The 23,055-nt window shown below is 46.0% G+C and overlaps 1 protein-coding gene across 2 annotated transcripts in view; it reads left to right on the top strand.

The window, feature by feature from the left end:
* Positions 1-9,888: 9,888 nt before the first annotated feature.
* Positions 9,889-23,055, top strand: part of DNAAF11 (dynein axonemal assembly factor 11) — a 72,893-nt gene continuing 59,726 nt past the window's right edge. For both annotated transcript variants that reach the window (XM_055432370.2, XM_055432371.2), the window contains exons 1-2: positions 9,889-9,983; positions 21,020-21,187. In XM_055432370.2, coding sequence (XP_055288345.1) covers positions 9,974-9,983; positions 21,020-21,187 — 178 coding nt within the window. In that variant the 5' untranslated portion in view covers positions 9,889-9,973. The remainder of the gene's footprint in view (positions 9,984-21,019; positions 21,188-23,055) is intronic.

Raw genomic sequence — 23,055 nt, forward strand, 5'->3', positions numbered from 1 at the left:
CTTCTTCCCCTTGACTTGTTCCTACAGCATCTTTCTTAGTCACCCCTACCCCAACCCATGCGTTTTAATGGCGCTGCTAATCCCAAGCCCTGGAGGACGTGTAGGTACAGGACACAGCTTGGCCAATCAGATTCTCTTTCTCGCAGGGACAGAGGTGATCAGAGGCAGGCTGTGAGAGAGCCTGGAAGGAGGGCTGCACTCATCCTGTGGCTGGCTCTCCCCACTCTGGTCGCCCAGCTCTTTCCTAGAGTCTCTGAGAAACCTCAGTGTCTTTCTGATAGAGACTTCCTTCTAGCTGAAGTTAGTCCAAGTACATTTATCTTGCTTGGTAGAAAAAAAAAAAACCTAACATAGTCTTTTTTTCTTTAAAAATTTTAATTGAGATGAAATTCACAAATGTAGAATAAATCACATTAAGCATCTATCCAGCTCACTATCTGTCTACCTCCTTCAGTGCCATCAGAGTCAGATTATATCAGTCCTGACAGTCTCTCTGTCTCTCATCTTCTATCATGTCATTTTTGTTCTTCTCCACCTGAGGTTCCATGTGCACATACTCAGTCATGTCTGGCTCTCTGTGACCCCACAGACTGTAGCCCGCCAGGTTCCTCTGTCCACAGGATTTTCCAGGCAAGAATACTGGAGTAGGTTTCCAATTCCTCCTTCGGGGGATCTTTCCATCCCAAGGAGCAAACCCATGTGTCCTGTGTGTTCTGATTGGCAGGCAGATTCTTTGCCACTGAACCACCTGGTAAGGTGAAGATTCCATGAGTCGTCATTACAGTCATTCGTTTGCACTTATTTATGTTCATTGTGCTTTCCTGGTAAAACTGCATCTTTGGTTACATCCAAGGCGACATCTGTTATGCATCTTTGCCCACACACTGAGCATGACTTGAGAAAGACCTTGCAACCAGGCCTTTCCTTAAATTCATGATCACAACCCTCAAAGTGTGTTTGGTGGTGCCTGGCAATCGCCATACCCCATCCTATGTATGGACTCTCCTACTCTATAGGTGACCATTTCATACGTTGTCCTTTCCCTCAAATCTTCAGGATATCTTTCTGAGTCTCATTCGTAGATGTCCTTGCTTCCTGTTTTGCTGAGAAAATAGAAACAATTATGAAGACACACTAACCATATCTATCCACCTACCAGCATCTGTTCCTGCTCTCTTTCTTCCTGTTCTCTGGATGGAAAGTCCTTGCTACTATCTAAGGCCAACTCACTGCTCATGCACTGAAACCCACCCCCTCTTATCTATTCATAGCAAAGGCTCCAGGAATTTTTCTCCCTTCTGCAGTAGCAGCCTTGATTATGCTGTCATAACTCCTGCCTTAATTAAGCCTTTGATTGACTCCACACTCCTTACAACCCTCTTCCATTTCTCTGCTCCTAAGTAGTAGAACGGAGAAGGCAACGCAAGCCACTCCAGTACTCTTCCCTGGAAAATCCCATGGATGGAGGAGCCTGTTGGGCTGCAGTCCATGGGGTCGCTAGGGGTCGGACACGACTGAGCGACTTCACTTTCAATTTTCACTTTCCACTTTCACACATTGGAGAAGGAAATGGCTACCCACTCCAGTGTTCTTGCCTGGAGAATCCCAGGGATGGGGGAGCCTGGTGGGCTTCTGTCTATGGGGTCACACAGAGTCGGACACGACTGAGGTGACTTAGCAGCAGCAGCAGTAGTAGAACAGGAGAAGGCAATGGCAACCCACTCCAGTACTCTTTCCTGGAAGATCCCATGGATGGAGGAGCCTGGTGGGCTGCAGTCCATGGGGTCGCTAAGAGTCAGACACGACTGAGCGACTTCAGTTTCACTTTTCACTTTCATGCATTAGAGAAGGAAATGGCAGCCTACTCCAGTGTTCTTGCCTGGAGAATCCCAGGGGCGGCGGAGCCTGGTGGGCTGCCGTCTATGGGATCACACAGAGTCGGACACGACTGAAGCAATTTAGCAGCAGCAGCAGTAGCAGTAGTAGAACAACTCCTTGGTAGATTTGTCTTCTGTACTTATTTGCCTCTAATTCACCTCCTCCACGTCTTTCTTGAACTCAGTCAAGATTTCACTCTAAGCATCCATCACAGCAGCCCCTGTCAAAGCTGCAAGGACCTTCAGTGTTGCTAAATCAAGTGTAGATCTCATTTGACGTTACCTGTAGCAGTATTTCACATAGTCGCCCCCTCCTTCTCAAAGCACGTGTCTTACCTGGCTTTACCTCCTGCCCCACTGGTTTTCTGTCTCCCATTGAGGCAGTCTGAGCATGGGTTGGAAGAGAATTTCCAGACACAGAGCATTTCAGAAGGCAGTGAATTTGTTAAGAGCAAAGAGAGAGATAATGTGGGCACTGTGAGCACAGCAGGGTGACACCCCCTGACAGGCCAGGGAGAGTTCACGCTTTTCATGGGTTAGTAATTTTGATAACCTCAAGACAAAGAAAATTCCTGCCAGAAGGTTGATGTTAGGTAATCAGTTAGGGTGCAATAGGGTGACTACTGAGGTGGGCATTCTTGCCTAATTTGGGGTCAAGAAGCTGGCTGGTGATGATCAGAGGGCCTTTTGGCAATGGTTACAAAGGGACTCAGTCAGCTTCAGGGTGACCATGATTCTGGGCTCCGTTTCTGTGGCCTTAGTACCAGGCCTTGTGCCTGTGGCCTTGGGGCAGGACTCCATATCTCCTCTGCTAACTCTTCCACGTACACCAACTTTCAAATTTTAGAGTATCTTCAGCTTTGTCCCTGGACCTCTTCTCTGTCTAAACTCCTTTCCAGAGTGCCTCATCCATGCATGGGAGTGTAAACACCTCTGCAAACCGTGACCTCTCCAACCCTGCTCCAGCTTGGACCTCTGCTCCACATTCACATACTCAGTTGACCTCTCACCATTTCCACCCGGATGTCTAAAATATACCTCAATTTTAACATGTGCAACACAGAGCTTCCGAATCCTACCTCCTCCAGATCTTCCCTATCCACTGACTTCACCATGTCAGTTCATGGCAATTCCATTTTTTGCCTTTCCTAATAAAAAATTCAACAGTCCTCCTTGACTCCTATATTACTTTGCTGGGGTTGATGTAATTACATGTTACAAAGTGGGAGGCTTAAAGGACAGAAAAGTATCTTCTCAATTGTTCTGGAGGCTAGAATTCCAAAATCAAAGTGTCAGTAGGCTTGGTTTCTTCTAAGGGCAGGGAGGGAAGGATCTGATCCTAGCTTGTAGACAGCCATCTCAACCTTGGGTCTTCACATGGTCTCTATATGTGTCTATGTCCATCACATTTGGAATAAAAGCCTTTCAAGGTCCTACATGATTATCAGCCTTCTTCCTACCTCTTAACCCTTGTTCTTTGCTCATCTGTTCCATCACACCAGTCACCTTTCTCCTTTCCTTTAGCAGGGCAGGGTTTTTGCCATCTGAGAGCTTTACCTCTTCTCTCTCCCTGGGAAAAATCTTCCCTCAGTTCTTCATGTAACTGAGTCCTTCGCATATTCAGGTCTCTTCCCAAATGTGACCTACATGACTGCCCAAGTAGCCCTCCTCCGAACTTATTCCATCTTCCATTTCTTCTTCATAATCCATATGATCATATCGAGATGTCTTATGCAGCCTTTGTTGACTTGCTTACTGTCTATCTTCCCCTATGTGTATACAAGTTTTCAGATGGCCAAAACCTTTAAATCTCAGTCATCACTGTATCCCCAGCCCAAAGGTCTCAGTACATGCTTGTTAAAAGGTAAATAAATTAATGAGTTAATGGGACCCTTTAAGGCCCACCCAGATGAAAAATTTTTACACCAACTACATCATATTCTTGAAACAATTATTTGAGTACACACAGGCATGCACACGCACACAACACGAACGCACATTCAGGTAGGCAAGAGGAGACAGAGCAAATAAAAGATCATGTTAAGATCAGAATTTGGAATAGACAGCATCAGTCTTCCGTTCATGTAAAGTCTTCCGTTCAAAAGCCTTTGAACATATACTTTTCTCTAAGCTGAAATGGGAGGTTATGAATTCTAGAAGATTTTGTGGGCAAGGCCTCTTTCTGCCTTAGGACAAATGGTGCTTGTGTGATAAGGAAGGTGAGATCATTTCCAGCAGCTGCCACCCAACTTGAAAAGGGTTGATTGATATGACAAAGTCTTTTCAAAGAACATACATCAAAGAAGATGACTGACAGTGAAGTAAACATTTTAGAACTAGAGTAATTAGCAATATATTAGCAATTAAAATAAACTTATTATCATTAGTAAAATTGGCAGTTACTTGCAGTTTCCCCAGGGGCCTCATTTCAAGTTTATCCTTGTAGATTATATTAAGGCAGGATTAATGTTTTTGGGATGCAGTTTTAATTTTTGTGGATTTTGTTTTTCTCATATCCCTGTCCGTAGCTAATAAAGCTCTTCTACTGCTGCTACTGCTGCTAAGTCACTTCAGTCGTGTCCGACTCTGTGTGACCCCATAGACGGAAGCCCAGCAGGCTCCGCCATCCCTGGGATTCTCCAGGCAAGAACACTGGAGTGGGTTGCCATTTCCTTCTCCAATGTGTGAAAATGAAAAGTGAAAGTGAAGTCGCTCAGTCGTGTCCGACCCTTAGCGACCCCACGGACTGCAGCCTACCAGGCTCCTCCATCCATGGGATTTTCCAGGCAAGAGTACTGGAGTGGCTTGCCATTGCCTTCTCCGTAAAAAAGAGCTCAGTGGTTCTCAAATAAAGGTCTTACTGATCTTGGGGCTTCTATGAGCTGAACCCAGGTGTGCTAATACCAAACTGAACAAAGCTGCTGTTTACCCAGTTCTCAGAGAAAATTAAACAAGTAGATACAATTTTTTATTTTCCTCTTTTATCCGATTTTTTAGGCCTTCACCCCCTGCTAGTGCATGTCTTCCAGGAGGTACTAGAAAATGACAGAACTCCTGGGCTTGAAGCAAATAAATAAACTAATCAGGCAAAACCCTTGGTCACCAGCCTTCTGAGATCAATGTGTCTTCCTTCTACGGACATATGTATTGATGGTTTGCACTCTTTGGATGGTAACAGAGCAAGGATTGAACCCTCTATCTTCTTTACCTTTTGGTTTCTGTTCATTATCCCAATTAGGGGGAGGGTATCTATTAGCATCATAATCATCAAAGTTGTATCAGTTAGGGTTCTTTGTTGACAGTAATGAAAACTGACCCTCGCAACAGAACAAAAGGGTAGTGTAGGTAACTCTGGCTTCTATATCAGGAAGCTGGCACCTGGAATTGCCCTCCAACAAGATCCAGAGGTATAAATATGGAGACAAAACAAATGTCTGCTTCAAACATAAGGTTAGGAGTGACCGTTAACGTGAACACGATTCTACTCTGTGCTAGAGATGCTTTACTCAGAAGAATCTGGAAGACTTAGTCTCCTCCCACTGGGACTGGAGAGGGTTCAGAAACAACTAATGTCCATGGGGCACGGCAGGATGGAGCTGGGAGGCAGTGGGGAAAGCTTGGGCTGAGGGGCAAGTAAGGAAACATTTCAGGAGATCAGAAAGGGAGAGGGCATGCCATGACCATCCAAGAAGGGCCGGCCTCATGGGAAATGAAGAAAATATTTTATTCTATTTTTCAGACTCTGAACTCAATTGTGACCTGCCACTAGTAAGACCATGCTCTTCACAGCAATGACTAGCTGAGTCTGAACCCTTTCCCAGGGGTGCTGTAGGATGTAATAGAAGGATTACCCAAGCAGCTGTATACTCATCTGCTCTGGCAGTGATGTTTAATTAATGGGCTTTAAAGCACACATCAATGTTTTATACTGCTTTCCTTTTCAGGTGAGAATTAATTATTGGTCTAGTTAAGCAGGAAGAGAACTCATAGGTGTGGAATTTTAGACTCTGGAGACCACCTAACGGGACTGAGGATGGTGGGCTGATCTGCGCATAAAGAGGATGGACAGCACATAGTCTTGGAGGAGTCAGGGGGAGACAAACTCTGTGGTGTTTCAAACCCTACTTCTGGGAGTTTCCCACGGGCTGGACCTCTAAGAGCAAACGGAATCAAATGCCGTTTTTTTGCCCAGACTTCCCCAATGGCTTAGTGGTAAAGAATTCGCCTGCAATGCAGGAGATGCAAGAGACACAGGTTCAGTCCCTGGGTCAGGAAGATCTCCTGGAAAAGAAAATGGCACCCACTTCAGTATTCTCGCTTGGGAAATCCCATGGACAGAGGAGCCTGGCCGACTAGAGTCCATTGGGTTGCAAAGAGTCAAACATGACTGAGCACATGAGCAACACAGACAGCCTATTGCATTGTCTCAGTTTGTATCAGATTAGTGCTCAAGGACACTGACACCTGCTTTAACGAGAAAAAAGCCTCAGAGGACTGAAGTTGCGCAAATGATGCTTAGAACCCACTGAGTCCAGATTCCTGCCTAAATGAGGCATCTTCTACAGAATTCTGCACAGATCAATCAAACATATTCCAATCAAGTAAATGAAACTAACGAACTGCATTTATTCGGACATCATTGAACTCCGGGAATTGGTGATGGACAGGGAGGCCTGGCGTGCTGTGATTCATGGGGTTGCAAAGAGTCGGACACGACTGAGCGACTGAACTGAAACCATTCCAAAAACATGCAGTGGAAGGGGCCTCTCCACCCTTTGAATCAAGGTGTATTTTCCTCCACTTTGACCGATAAGAGTACAAGGGAAGAGACTTGGCCATATCCCACAGCAGTCATGACCATTTCAGTTGTCTCCTATTGTATGAAAATTACTCCCAAAGTTGTCTCATGATTTTGTGGGTGAGGAGTTCACACAGGGGTCAGCTGGGTGATTCTCCTGTACCGTGTGGCATTGATAGAGATCAGTCACTCAGTTACAGCTAGAGATGGATGGGCTGACTTACAAGGTCCAAGACAGCATCACTCGATATCTGCCATGTGGACAGGGAGAGCTGGAAGGCTGGGGCTCGGCTGGTGGGGTTACCTATTCTTGGTTTCTCAAGCATGGTGGCCTTGGGATAGGCAGACTTCTTACGGGACACCTCGGAACTCCATAAGTCAGTGTTTGGCAAAGTGGAAGCTTCATGGATTTTTATGAACTAACTCTGCAAATTACATAGTACCTCTTTCTCTGTACCCTGTTGGTTCAAGTGGGCAGAAGCATGCCCAGATTCAAGGTGAGAGGCATTGACACTGCCTTTCATTGGGAGGAATGTAGACTAATTTCTACCCACCCATGTATGCTTTATCACTGAGTCATCGCCAACTCTTTGTGACCCCACGGACTGTGGCCTGCCAGGCTCCTCTGTCCAGGGGAATTTTCAGGTGAGAATACTGGAGTGGGTTGCCATTTCCTCCTCCAGGGGATCTTCCTGACTCAGAGAAAGAACTTGTATCTCCTTTGTCTCCTGCATTGCAGGCTCAGCTTTACCTGCTGAGCCATTGGGAAAGCCCAGTTTCTATCCATGCATGTTTAAATCTTTCCATCCACTACTGGGAAATTCTGGATTAAAGAAGGAAGAAAGGAAGAACATGAAACTGTAAGTGCTGGTAAGCATGGAAGATTGGTTTATTTGTTATAAAGCTGCAATGAGGAAATTCTTCAGAAGGAAAATTAATGCAAAGTTAATTAATGCATTGGAGTTGTAACCAAAGTATTAGTTACACATCATAAAAATACTGAACTATATAATAAGAGCCCAATAACTTTCTAGGTCGATGTCCTTGGAATTTAGCCAGCACAAAAGAAGTAGGAGGCCTGTTTTGCTGTTACTGGACTTTTTTAAAACCCTCTTTAAAATTTATTTCTACTTAAATATAGAATATGTTGCAGCAGTTTTCTCAGGAAGTCCCGTTCATCTTGTTACATTTCCAAGAGCCAAAGAAACAAGTCTATTTTGAATAATGGTTTGCATAAGCAGACACACAGGAAGGCTTTTTAAACTGCCACGTTCAGTTGGAATGAAATGAACTTGCCTTCACTTGGAGCTGTCACACTGTGATTTATTTCCCAACTTCCCTTCCCATCAGTGGACTGTAACAGTCAGAGCACACTGCACACCTGCCTGTGTGACCCACAGTCCTCTGATTCTAGAAACACAGTGTCTTGTGACACTGGGTGGAGAAAGCACACAGCATAACGACCCCAGCCTGGCCCATAACAAATTATGAAGTAAATATTCCCGGTTTCCCTGTTATATCACCCACATCTCTTCTCTATTCCACCAGAATGTCAAACAGTCTAAGACCTTCCTCTTATAAGAAGGATTTCTTACCCTCAGAGTTCAGTTCAGTTCATTTCAGTCACTCAGTCGTGTCCGACTCTTTGCAACCCCATGAATCACAGCACGCCAGGCCTCTCTGTCTATCACCAACTCCCAGAGTTCACTCAAACTCATGTCCATCGAGTCAGTGATGCCATCCAGCCACCTCATTCTCTGTCGTCCCCTTCTCCTCACGCCCCCAATCCTTCCCAGCATCAGAGTCTTTTCCACTGAGTCAACTCTTCGCATGAGATGGCCAAAGTATCGGAGTTTCAGCTTTAGCATCAGTCCTTCCAGTGAACACCCAGGACTTAGAAGGGACTGGTTGGATCTCCTTGCAGTCCAAGGGACTCTCAAGAGTCTTCTCCAGCACCACAGTTCAAAAGCATCCATTCTTCGGCGATCAGCTTTCTTCACAGTCCAACTCTCACATCCATACATGACCACGGGAAAAACCATAGCCTTGACTAGACTGACCTTTGTTGGCAAAGTAATGTCTCTGCTTTTGAATATGCTATCTAGGTTGGTCATAACTTTCCTTCCAAGGAGTAAGTGTCTTTTAATTTCATGGCTGCAATCAGCATCCGCAGTGATTTTGGAGCCCAAAAAATAAAGTCTGACACTGTTTCCACTGTTTCCCCATCTATTTCTCATGAAGTGATGGGACCAGATGCCATGATCTTAGTTTTCTAAATGTTGAGCTTTAAGTCAACTTTTTAACTCTCCTCTTTCACTTTCATCAAGAGGCTTTTTAGTTCCTCTTCACTTTCTGCCATAAGGTTGGTGTCATCTGCATATCTGAGGTTATTGATATTTCTCCCAGCAAAAACATCTATTTCTGCTTTATTGACTGTGCCAAAGCCTTTGACTATGTGGATCACAATAAACTGTGGAAAATTCTGAAAGAGATGGGAATACCACCCGACCTGCCTCTTGAGAAATCTGTATGCAGGTCAGGAAGCAACAGTTAGAACTTGACATGGAACAACAGACTGGTTCCAAATAGGAAAAGGAGTACGTCAAGGCTGTATATTGTCACCCTGCTTATTTCTTACCCTAGATTTCCGTAAAAACATCTCAAGATGAAGAAGTTATTTCAGAGAATGGGGCATCTTTCCTGGGTAGCCTGTTTGATCTCCTAAATACTGAGTCGGCTGGTTTGTTTTAAGTGTCTTTCATTCACTTAAATTATTTCATTAAAGCTTCACAATTATCCTTGGAGATTATTATCAGTACTCATCTAACAAGTGGAAATTAAGGTTAAGGAAATTTAAGGTCACACCTCTGGGAAACGGGAGTGTGGGCCGATTCCACTGTGGAAGGCCTTAAATCAAATACAAAGAGAAAATATTAAAGGACAGGCTAAGGGGACTCAGGAGGCAGCTCCCCTCAGGAAACAGAGCGTCCTGTGGTCTGTGTTTAGTTTGGCCAGCTGATCTGGGGTCAGGGAAGCAGTCTACCGAGGTGGAGGGTGGGACCGTGGAGGAGGACTAGGTCTGGGTTACGGGGCACCCCGGTCTTCTCTGGGGTAGACCCTCCTCCCAGCCCCTCCAGAGTCGGGAAACGCGGCCCCGCCAGGCCCCGCGCAGCCTCCGTAGAGTCCCCGTTGCCATGGCTCCCAGGTGCGGACGCGCGGAGGAGAGACTGCGAGGCGGCCGGAAAGTCCTGGCGGGTGCTGGTGGAGCTTCCCAGGCCCGAGACCCTCGAGGGGCTACATGGGACGGAGTAAGCGCCCCCTCCCATCTTCCGCCCTCGATCGTCCCCATTCTGGGCATCGTCCCGGGCCTCTCGGAACCCTCGACGCCCCTTCTGCCCGCGGACCCCAGCCTCTCCGGCCCTTGGCCCTCTGCAGACCCGGCTGGGGCAGGCCCTGCGCCGACCGGCTGGGCTGCTTGGCCCCGGCGAGACCCAGGTTGCCGGTCTGTAAAGTGGGGCAGGCGTGGGGCAGGGGGAGAAAGGCATGGCACTTCATGGAAGGGTTCGTGGAAAGTCTAAGCGTCTTGGCTTCAGACACGCCGGGTTCGAGCCCGCGCGTCCCCTTGCCTGCAGTGTGGGCTAGTCGCTGTCTCTGAGCCACAGTGGGAGCAAAGTGTAGCCTCGTGGTGAGGGACCCGACCCCAGAGTCTTACCTCCTCCACCTTCCTGCCACCAGCTGTGAGACTTCCTCACGTCCAAAATGAAGGCAATAACAGTATCTGTTTACAGTCAGTGTTGCAAATATGGTTATGAATATACCAAGAGACTGAAGTGGCAGAATTAGTTACTTATATAGATTGTACCAATTATTCCAGATTGAACGATTCCAATACCGACACTATCTTTGACCTTTCCAAACTGCACTTTTATACAGTTACCCTGAATTTGTCACTTACTGTAGAAGTGTCATAGTGAATACTTCTAAATCAAGAGACTGTGGTACATGGTGGGGTCTTTTCCCTGGAAGAGCTGACAGTCTGGTGGTGGAAAGGGGATGGTGATTTTAAATGTTTACACTGCCCCAAATCTTGAGAGTGTTATTTCCTCTCCCTTCCCTTATCCCCATCCCATGGTTTTGTTTTATGCTTATCAATATTTTTTACTTTTCCATGGATTATCCTTTGCCCTCTGCCTTTGAATCCTGTCCACTTTCATTTGTTAAATCATTAACATATCAGACTCATATTGGAGTTCCTACCCTGTGGCTCAGACGGTAAAAAAAAATCTGCCTGCAATGTGGGAGACCTGGGTTTGATCCCTGGATCAGGAAGATCCCCTGGAGTAAGGAAATAGCAACCCACTCCAGTATTCTTGCCAGGAGAATTCCATGGACACAGGAGCCTGGCGGGCTACAGTTCATGGGGTCACAAAGAGTTGGACATGCCTGATAGCTAACACTGACACACCCTGTGTCAGATGTTGAGGGTGCAGTGGTGAACAAACAGAGGTGGGCCAGCCCTCTTGGGGCTTCTCTCTTTGAGGAAGAAAGCCCACACTTATTTTAAAATATCAGCCACGATGGAGTAAAAAACTAAAATACAGGATCCTTGGCTTTTACTGCTCTTTCCGCAGTTCTGAACTCTCTACATCAGAAGAAAAATCTTGAACTTCCGAGAGAAGATGGTAATAAGCGCTTACGATTGTCATGTTCTTGCTGCCTTCTAGGCAATGTTCTGAGTGGTATCTCTGTGTTAACTCCTTGAGTTCTCACAAAAATCTTGTGAGACAGACACTACCTCCATTTTGCAGTTGAGGAATCTGAAGAACAGAGAGTTTAAGCAACCTGCCGATTGTCACACAGTCAGCAATGTATCTGGGATGTGAACCTAAACAGAGCTGGCTTTCTTTAATCTGTGGCTGCACTGACTCCTGAGAGTCAGGGAAGGTCTGGTGAGAAAAAGAGAGGTGGTGTGAGCTCTCATGTTGAAAGTCAAAGAAACTACTTTTAGTGTTGGATGTCTGCCCAGAGAGAGCAAGGTCAAGCCTGGGAGCAGTGGGTGGGGGAAAATGAAAGAATTAGTGCCTCTCTGCACTTTTAATCCAGTACAGGTTATAACTTAGAGAAAAAAGAACTGCTTTCTTAAAATTAATATTGAATTCATTTTGTATTGATATTACTGTGACTATCAAATTTGGGTGGCTGGTCTCTAAGGTGTGATCTGTGTATGCATTTACCAGGGGAAGTTAAGTATCCTCAAAGTCATAGCATGTTACTGCTGGAAGGTTGCTCAGCGGTCTCTAGTTCACACCATCTTTAAAACTATATAGATGGACTCTGATATGCAGAAGGTTTAAGCATCTGGTCTCAAACTTTATACTTGTCATGTGATAAGTTAGCATTCAATTTGAGGTCCAGCTCAGTGGCCTTTCATAGTGTCTGCATTTTCTTAAAGGCACGTAGAGCAAAAATCAGTTTTATATTAACTCCTCTCAATTCACCTTAAATAGGAAACTCCAATTAGAATCATCCTCCTAATGCATTGCCTGTTATATTATAGACTTCATCAGCTGCTTATAACAAATCCTTTAAATCATGTTTCCTACTTTTAAGTCCTAATTCATTTGGTGGACAGAGTTGTTTACCATTAATTTCAAGCTCTATTTTTTTTTTTTTTTAACCACACCTAGCAGCATGTAGGTGGAGAAGGCAATGACACCCCACTCTAGTACCCTTGCCTGGAAAATCCCAGGGACGGGGGAGCCATCTATGGGGTCACACGGAGTCAGACACGAGTGAAGTGATTTAGCAGCAGCAGCAGCATGTAGAATCTTAGTTTCCCAAACAGGGATTGAACCCAAGCCGCCTGCATTGGAAACTCAGTCTTAAGCACTGGACTACCAGGGAAGTTCCAATTTCAAGCTGAGATACATTGTTGATATCATATGGCTAGTTCATCATACACCTGTGAATAATTGAGAAATGCTTTTTATAACATTTTAGCTTCACCAGAAAAAGCTTTCTGATGAAAGATGGACTTCCAAGAAAAGCATCCTTTAAAGAAATTGCATAGATTTACATCAGTCAGTTCAGTTCAGTCGCTCAGTTGTGTCCGACTCTTTGTAACCCCACGGACTGCAGCGTGCCAGGCCTCCCTTGTCCATCACCAACTCCCGGAGTTTACTTAAACTCATGTCCACTGAGTCTGTGACGCCATCCAACCATCTCATCCTCTGTCGTCCCCTTCTCCTCTCATCTTCAATCTTTCCCAGCATCAGGATCTTTTCAAATGGGTCAGTTCTTTGCATCAGGTGGCCAAAGTATTGGAATTTCAGCTTCAACATCAGTCCTTTCAATCAACACCCAGGACTGATCTCCTTTAGAATGGACTGGTTGGATCTCCTTGCAGTCCAAGGGACTCTCAAGAGTCTTCTCCAACAGCACAGTTCAAAAGCATCAATTCTTCGGCTTTACATTCTAAGCACATAAACAAAGTTTCAGAAATAAGAAAAAACAATTATGGATAAATAGAGGATTTTTGGTTTGTTTTATTTTTTATGGAGTGAGTGAAAATCCCTTAGTCATGTCCGACTCTTTGTGACCCAATGGACTATACAGTCCATGGAATTCTCCAGGCCAGAATTCTGGAATGGGTAGCCTTTCCCTTCTCCAGGAGATCTTACCAACCCAGGGATCAAACTCAGGTCTCCCACATTGCAGGCAGATTCTTTACCAGCTAAGCCACAAGGGAAGCCCAAGAATACTGGAGTGGGTAGCCTATCCTTTCTCCAAAAGATCTTCCCGACCCAGGAATCAAACTGGGGTCTCCTGCATTGCAGGTGGGTTCTTTACCGATTGAGCTATCAGGGAAGCCCTTATTTTTTATGGAAGACGTAATTTAATTTTCAGACTGAATTGTGTACTAAAGACTACTGATTTGCTTAACTTTGTTTTTAACTTAATTTATTTGACAATATATTGCTTTACAGCTGGAACAGCTGTTTCCTTTCTGTAATTACTCATTAATATAACTGAAAGAGGAGTGGTTTGGCACATGTTCTCTGCCTTAAGAAAATTAAAATACTTTGACTGTTATATTCATTTAAGTTTATATGAGTGGTCACAGTGAAACTGCTCAGACAGCGCACTTGAACATTGCAGATTTAAACTTGTGCATAATTCGTCTTTATTCAGTCCTCCTTGGAGAGTGTTCCATAACCCTGCTGAATGCTTTACATGCATGGGACACTTAATCCTCCCTGTAACAGTCTGAAATAAGTACCGCAGAAGCTCTCTTGACCCGGGCCATTGGAAAAACTTGGTTAAAGTGCTTAGTCATAAAAATGAGGCATTTTAGGGCTTCTTTCTGCAACGCTGGCAGAGTAAGTGGTATTGGAGTTAACCTTCCTCTGTAAACAACTGTGAAACTGGGCAACATGAGTAAGGTAGCTGTCTTCAGGAACGGTAGGTGGGGCATAATTGTGCTCCTTGCAAGGAGGGAATGCAGAAGTTGCACCACACTGTTACCCCAGTGTTCTGTCCAGAGGCACTTTCCTGCTGCGGTAAAGGGAGATCGAATTCAAGCGAACTGCTTGAGCTGGGGAGGCAGAAACTTCTGAGCTGCTGAAGTTGCTGTAATCTGGGGAGCTTTCAGCTGAGAATCAGCAGTAAAATGAGGAACTCAGTCCTGTTACTGTAAGGAACCAAATTCCGCCAACAACTCAAATAAGCAAGAAAACAGGTACCCCCCCCGGAACCTCCAGAAAGGAATGTAATCCCCCTGACACCCCGATATCAGGTAGGCGAGACCCATATCTGACTTGTGACCTGCGGAACTGTCGCCAGCTAAGTTGGTGGTAGTTTGTTCCTGCAGCTGTAGGAAACCAGCACAGCTGCTTGAAGGTCCTCGTGTGCTCATTCCAGCATCCCTGTCATCTTGGGATCTGTTTCTCAAAGCGGAAGCGGGTATTTGAGACCTCTTTTCTTTCTTGCTATAGGCATTTAGTGCTATAAATCTCTTCTAAGTTATGTTTCAGCTGTACCCCACAGATTTTGATATACTGGTTATTTTTTTCACATTATATTCTGTTCAAAATACTTTTTTCCTTTTGAATTCTCAATGACAAGTTTAAAAAAACAACATTATTTTCCTATATTTTTGTCTTGGTTTTTAGTTATCATAGGCTGAAAGCTAAATCCTGTGCCTGTGACCCCAGCGTGTCTGGAACCTGAAGGCTCTGCTTCTCTAAGGATTCAGTCCCTGTTCTGGTTCTCAGCTCTCTCTGTCCTTCACTTTCAGGGAGAAAACCTCTTTATTTGCTATCAATATAGTAGTGTGGTGTTCACAGTTAACTTTTAATGTTCGGTTGTCATTCTCAGCCTTACGTTGTCAATTGTGTTTTCAGTGGTAGCCACCCCAATACAGTCTTCCTTTAAGTTACAATTTCCCCTGTATTTCTCTAATGCCTGATTGCATCACTCTTATCAGTATGTTCCCTTCCACTAGTATCCATTTGCAGTAGACCGAATGTTTGTTTCCCACCAAAATTCATAAGTTGAAACCTTGACCCTCACGGTGATGTTGTTAGGAGGTGAGGCCTTCGGGAGGTGATTAGGTCATGAGCACAGAACCCTCCTATTGGGCTGATGGTCCTTAGGAAGGAGGACCCAGGGACTAGCTCACCCCTTCCGCCATGTGAGGTTACCGTCAGTGGGGAACAGGCATTGAGTGCTCTGTGTAAGGCAGCGGCTGCCCCTGTGCGCGACCTGCGGTGTCCACTCTTCCAGGTTGGGTTCCCCTGGAGTCAGACTTCTCAGTGGAGGCTAGTGTGCAGGAAGCGTATGAGGAAGTGTCATTGGACAAGAAAGCCAGATCGGGCAGAGAGGGAAATTGGGTTGGGATGCATCTTAACAAAGGCCTTAGCTAACCAGCCTGGAACTTGTGAAAGGAGCTCTGAACTTGGATGGACCTCTGGTTTTGCCCAAGTTGGGGTGAGAGAGCTGGGCCTTTATAGCCCCACATCAATCAGGCTTTCCTGGGAAGAGGGGCATGATTTTGGTTGAGATGTCTCTGCAGCTGGGGTGACTTCAAAGAAGGTGGGCAGCTGAGGGCATCTCCCAGCAGTAGGAAGTCATCTTCAGGCCGGAACTGGGGAGCCAGGGGCCTCATAGCATCTGTCATGGCCTGTGGTGTGCTTTCCTTACTTGTACATCAGGCAAATGTCTACTGGTGTTTCAGGATTCAGCCCAGGCTTCTTCTCCATCATGCGCTATTTGGCCTTCTTCGGTCGCACAGTGGCGTGGGTCGCTCCCTCCTTTGAACTCAGGAACTTTCTGGATCCGCTGTCCTTGCCCTGCACACTCTGTCCATGTGTATGACCGCACACTCTGTGCCACTGCCGCTAACGGTGTGGTGGGATCCCGTGACCACCACCAGTCAGGTAGCCCTGAGGCAGTGAGAAGAGGCAGGGCAAGTGATCAAGAAATCCTGTTTATAAGAACTTCCATGGAAGACAAGAAAAGAAAAAAAGTTTAGGTGCTACAAGGTGAAGTCTTTACCTATTTGTAACCCATTCATCTGGGTTTCCCTGGTGGCTCAGTGATAAAGAATTCGCCTGCTAATGCAGGAGACCTGGGTTCGGTCCCTGGGTCAGGAAGATCCCCTGGAGAAGGAAATGGAGAAGCACTCCAGTATGCTTGCCTGGGAAATCCCATGGACAGAGGAGCCTTTAGGCTACGTCCATGGAGTTGCAAAGAGACGGACACGACTGAGAGACTAAATAACAGCGACAACCCCTTTCTATGTTATTTATGTTAAATCTCAGTTTCATGTATGTATCCTCTGGTTTTTCAAGACATTTAAAAATTCTGCAGAATCTGCCTTAAGCATACATTACTGATTTTACTCTACCCTGGCAAGAAAGGGTGAGTTGTTTACAAAACATCATACAAAGCCTGAAGGACAAACACTGCATTGTTGGCTTTGTGAGCTTCTAGAACCTTGTTCAATACACTGAAAAGCTCTGTCATAGCAAACACAGCGTGACAACCTCTGATACTCCCGAAAACCTCTCCTCCCGCGCTCTGCCCCGCCCCCACCTTGTAGGGTCTTTTCATGGATGCTCTCTCGAGGTATCGAGAACCCAGTCATATTAAGGGATTGAAAAGAAGCCTCTGCATCAGTTTCCATTAAACCTTTTTCTTTTAGGGAGATGAGTATGAATCTGTGGTTATAACTGTCAGTATCCTTCCTCAACCGTTCACTCAGATATCGGTTATGGCCTTCCATAGGTGAGATACTTCTATGTGTCTATCTGAGTCCTGTATTTTGCTGTTTGAATTTTCCCCAAAAAGGAAGTGAAAGGAATATGTTTTATATAGTAAGTGCCTTGGCATGTTCTCCTGTACCATGATTATTGTTGTTCAGGTGCTAAGTCGTATCCGACTCTTTGTGACCCCATGAACTGCCGCACACCAGGCTTCCCTGTCCTTCACTGTCTCCCAGAGATTGGCATTGTATTACCATCTGTCTTGAGATGGTCTGATGGGGACACATTAATGCTTTGAAAGCCTTTTTAAGTGCCTCAAGTGATTTATCATAAATGCAGGGCTGTGTTATTTGGAGTAGGGCTTTCTAAAGGTACACAGTACTGCTTGGAGTTAAAGAATGTTTGGTCTAAACTGTACATAAAACTGCAAAATGTTTTCTCCTTTAAAAGTCTGAAGCACTATAATCTCCATGCACCAGTTAGGTACTCTGACAAGTTGCTTCTCAGGGACCCTGGTTTTTGTACTGATGTTTGCCATTACAGGTGAGGCAGTACTGTGGAACAATTTCCTGAGCACTGTGAAACAGTATGCTGCACAGCGGTTTGCTTAATATAGAGCAGTTCAGAAAAGGGCCTCTGGGAAACTCCAGACCTTCACAGTTCCGCCTTCCTCTGTGATTCTCCATTCTCTTAATCTATCCTAGTTGAGTATAATTGTTGCCGTTGGGTGAAACCACCCGGTTATGCTGAATGAACCTCAGCCCCTCCTCTCCTGTGTGTGTGTGTGTGTGTGTGTGTAAATTTGTTATTTACGCCAACGCCTCCACCCCTCCACACTGCTTTCAACTAGGAGTGATTTTTATCATCTTAATTCTCATGATTGGGAGATACGGATCAACATAATTCCTTCCTAATGTCTACATGCCTCTGAAAGGGAGGATTTGATAATTGCATGCAAATGATCCCATTCACACACATAATAGCATAATAAAAAAGGATCTCTTAGATTTTAAGACACAGGCAGCAAGAGAACACAGCAAGGACGTTTGACACCAGTGGGAACTCAGTCAGCAGCAGTTGGAGGGACCAGCAAGTCTCCAGGGTTGGACAGATCCGAAAAGCCCGCACAACTGTAGAACAGGAGGAACCTGTGATACCTTTCGTATCCCCTGGAGGCCCCACGTGGCCTGTGCAGATGCTGGTGTAACTGCCTCAGGCCAGAGACCAGGCGAGGCCTCACTGGGTGCAGTCGGAATGCCCTGCACACATTCACCTTAACTGTATCCTTTAATGACAGCTTTTTCAGGGTTCGAGTTAGGCTGTGCCTTCAAGCTGGGTACCCAACCAAGCTTTCAGCCAGGGCAGCTGGGGAACTGCAGGAGGAATATAAGTGGAGGCACACGTATCAAATTATACATCAAACTGCTAAATAACATGCATCTTCTTTCCTTGACGAGTATACCTTCATAACAACCCAGAAGGCTGCATTCAGTGTAAGTTTCCCAAGTGCACTGGCTTCTGTGCCAGCTCCCTTGCCCACACCTCCCTCCTCTTCCCATCCCTGGCTCTAGCCTGGCCCTTCCTGCCGACATATGAGGACAGACACTCCAGCCAACACTTCCAAGTCATCCATGTCCCCAGAAAGCAGCCACTCCTCAGACACTTCTGGGTGAAGGAGTGCGTGCCCGATTGTGTGGCCTGCAGAAGCAGCCAGTATTGGACTTGGAAACAGGGTTTCCTTGCTCCTGCTGGGGACAATAGTCTGCAGGGGAGGGCACGGGTTCTGGAAGGGCTCATCCTCCTGGCCCATTGACTCCAGGTCTAATGGCCACAAGCCCTCAAAAGTCCACTTCCTGCCCCATGATTTGTGTCATTTAAGTCACATACACACCGTTAATCATCGAGGGTCTGTCTGCATCATCACAGTGCACCACTTCCACGTGTCAGCAAGTTAGCTGACATAACATCGGTAGTGTCGTTCCAACCCCTTAACCCATGTTGCACCCTTGTGAAGAGCATTCTTGGAGATCAACTGCAGAGGCAGGTAATACAGTTGACTTGACACAGCAGCTTTGATGTGTCCTCAACTTGTCTGTCCCCATTTGTCCCCGGTTGATTCAAGCTGTTAGAACCAACTTTGGTAGTGGGAGGTAGGGAGGAAGGGAGTTTTAACTCCCTTCTCTTAAAAATTTGGTTTTCAAAATATGTATTGTCTTTCTTTTCCTTGACTAGAGCGATCTTTTTAAGCCTGTTTAATGAGAGCAGTGGTGTCCAGAGATGGCAGAATGCAGCCCGCAGTAGGGATCCCAGAGAGCAGGGCTGCGGAGGCTGCCCAAATAGCCTCCTACCCGCCTCTCTGGCCTGCCCCCTCCCAGGACCTAGCTTGCAGCCAGCTCTGCTGTTGCATGCTCGGTTGCTCAGTCATGTCCGACTCTTTGAGACCCTGTGGACTATAGCCCACCAGGCTCCTCTGTCCATGGGATTTCCTAAGCAAGAATACTGGAGTGGGTTGCCTTTTCCTTCTCCAGGCTATCTGTGTCCTGCTTGGCAGGCAAGTTCTTTACCACTGCGCCACCTGGGAAACCCATCTCTGCTGTTAGTTGAGACAAAAAGCTTAGAGCAGCAGGCACATCTCCCGGGTATGGTATTTGAATCTCAGCCTCTGCGTCGCCCTGGTCTTTCTTCCAAAGAACCATCATTACACATAGCCCCGCCTCCCACCGCCGGAGGTAGCAGGGGGTGCAGCTAACTGCACGCAAATGATGGCGTTCGTACATGTTTTCACATTGTGTAACAAAGGCAGACTTCACTTGTAAGGGTGTGACGCAGAAGAGGGGCAGCTGGAGAGCTCTGTCACTAGAGAAGCTTGTGTGTTCAGGAAGCCTGAGACATTTTGAGAGGCTCTCTTTTGCTCACACTTGGGGCAGTGGAGCGTAGTGGTTCAGAGCACATGGTCACTTGGCTCTAGCACTTACTATAATAGCTGGACCCTGGGCAAGTTACTTAAACTCTCTGAACCTCAAGTTGTCATCTAACAAATGTAAATAATAGTGGCCCCTATTCACATGTTCATGCACACGAAGCATTTAGGACAACTCTTGGCACCCTGTAAATGGCAAGAGGAGAATCTTTATTATCTTGTGGGATGGATGTGATTATTTCCACATTCCATCTAAAATGTGAGGGTTCAAATGGATTCATAGTTTCTTTAATAGCACTGGAAAGTACAAGTATTCTCCATTGTGATTGCCTCCTTGTTTTTTATTACATATTGGGTTGGCCAGGAAGTTTGTTTGGGTTTTCCATGTTACAGAAAAAGCGGAACAAACTTTTTGGCCAACCCAAAGTTCTCACAACCCAACTGTGAAGAGGATTCGCATCCTGTTCTTGGCTGCAAGTGTGGACCCGAGTGTTGTCTCCAGTCCTTCGGTACCACCATCATCATGTACATCAGGCCGGCCCAGTGCTATGCATCAGTCCTGTCAGGGGAGAGTGGGGCTCTTGCAGCCCCTTCCTCGGCGATCAGCTTCTTTCATTCCTCCTGGAAACAGATCCAGTGGTGGTTGCTTTATAAGACTGCCCTGTAAAGTCTGGGGTTATTTCTCTTCTGTCTCTTCCACTCTAGTTAAATAAATGCCAGGTGAATGAATGAGTGAGTGAGTGAACCTTTCCTTACGGAATGGTTGTGGCTATTGGATGGAGATGCTTTCCTATTTCTGTCCTCTGTCAGCCATACCATGCCTCTGTCTTGGATTACTTAGTGGGTCTCACCCAGTTTTATGTGGTACCGCCTCAGGATCCCAGTCCTCACGGTCATTACCGATCAACTTGGTCTCCATCCATCCAGCGAAATGTAAGTAGATTCCAGCATAAGGCAAAACGTCTCATCGCCTCTTTCTTTGGAGTTACGCTAGTGTCATAAAAACTCCCAACAGGAGGCAGCACTTCTCTGATCTGTTTCCTTCGGAAAAATGACTTGGGCCTGGAGAATTCATGTCTCACTGCGAGGAAAAACCAGTGCATTAACAGCTTAATTTTAGTGGGGATGGAGATGTAATGCGTAACACATTTTCTTTCAGTCACAGAAGATCTCGTTAGACGGAATGCTGAGCACAATGGCTGTGTAATTTTTTCCCTGGAGGAACTCTCCTTGCATCAGCAAGAAATAGAAAGACTCGAGCATATTGACAAGTGGTGCCGGGATTTAAAAATCCTCTATCTTCAAAATAACCTCATCGGAAAAATTGGTAAGTCTTCAGGACTTTGTTCCCATGGTTTCTTTAACATTTTGAATGGCAGAATATTGGCAAATGCAGTGTTATTTCTTAGAGGAAGAAAGAGAATTGCATGGAGGAATAGACACAACCATCTCTCAGTGGCTGTTGATGGAACTGGTTCCCCGAACCTTTCTGTGCCCGGTCCATCTCCTTTGCCCCAGGGATCTCCATCAAGGAGTCCGGAGGACCCGTTGATGGCTGGGAACACATTAGTTGACCTGTTCCTTTAAAACCTGATTTTTAAAAAGTGTCAAAGAGAGGAATCCAGGCATTTGTCATGGACCTGAAAGGACTATGTGAGAACTGAGTAAATCCTTGTCAGATCCCAGCCTGGGATAGCTAGGTTTACTGTATGTATCGAGAAAGTATGTGTGCCAGGCATCGTGCTCAGGATTGGGTATTTAGAGGGGCTCACAATGACAGCCCTGTTTGCTGCTCCAGTTTGGAATGAAATGAGAGGTAAAAATAAACAGGTAGATGGAGAACCAAAAATCAGCAATATAACTAGTAAAAACTCTGGAGAGTATGGCTTACTCTTGCGGTGCCCCCAGAATTAAGCATACGCACCACCCAGCTGCATGCAGAACTCAATCACCGCAGGCTTCCCTACGGTAATTTGTGGCAGGAGGAGGTGGAGACCCCAGACCTGGGAGAGAGTGGGACGGGCACGCCCAGTTCCTTCTCCCAGCTCACCCCATCAGGTGAGTCAGCCCTGCCCATCCAATTGACACCCCCGCCCCTGGGAGGAATGAGTTAAGGGAGCAGAGAGAAGAGAAGCCTGTGGAGTCACAGTAGTGGGGGGGTCCTGCCACATGGAAGCAGAAGCAGCCCCCCCACCCCGCCCACCGCCAACCCTCAGAGAAGCCATAGAGAAGCTTAGTGGTATGAGCATGTAGATCCAGGTTTGAACATTGCCTCTGCCACTAAAAAAACTGTGCCATTAGGGAAGTCAGTTAACTGTTGTTCTGTGTCTTAGTCTTGAGTCTGTAAAAGGGGCCAACAGCATCTGACACATAGATATGTGTGGTATTAGAGCTGAACGGAACAATGTGCTTAGCGCTGAGCCCTACCCCCTTCACCACCCACAAGAAAGAAGTGCCTGGCCCCTAGTGGTACCATCACTGTGGTTAGCAGCTCTGGTGATGTAGTTAGTCGCCTGAAGATTAGTGGATAACCAAAAATGGGCTCTAGGGAAACAAAAAGTCTAGAATTTGCATACTTTTTGAAGGTTTATTAAAATTCATTATATTCCTTCAGATACTTATTTCGGCATCTTGTACTTTACCAGAAATTAGAAACTCTGGCACATTGTCCCATTAAAAAGGTTGTTACAGAAAACCACCCGCTTTTATCACGAGGGCATTAGAGAGTTGTCCTAATTGTGCCTCTCTAACAGAGTTCTCGAAATCTTCATCTCCACAGCTGGGTCAGTCACAATTACTAATTAGCAGCATAGTATTTCAGTCCTTTTCAGAGCTGTGAGAAAGCTTGAATTTTTGCTTCCAAAGTATTCTTAAATTAAACACGCTTTTAAGTCCTAATAATGGGATTTTTCAGCACAACTCCACCCATAGGCATTTAGGTGCTTATTTAGCAAGCAAAACTGTTTCTGGAGGATTCAGACGTGCTCTTGGGCCCTAGAGGGAGCAGTTTGCAAAACACTTGCCTTTGCTGTAGCTCTGTTCTTCCTGGGGAGCTCCAGATGGGCTGGCAGTGGGGTGAGGGGTAGATTCTGCTTGGTGTGGCTCCAGGGGTCACCTGAAGACTGTCCAGGGTCTGTTAAAATGGGGCCAGGGCCTCACCCCAGACTTACTGACTCAGAGCCTGAGAGGATACAC

Source organism: Moschus berezovskii, chromosome 16 (assembly GCF_049115385.1).
Source record: "Moschus berezovskii isolate FMDL1 chromosome 16, NW_MosBer_1.0, whole genome shotgun sequence".
In the NCBI taxonomy this organism is placed as follows: Eukaryota; Metazoa; Chordata; class Mammalia; order Artiodactyla; family Moschidae; genus Moschus; species Moschus berezovskii.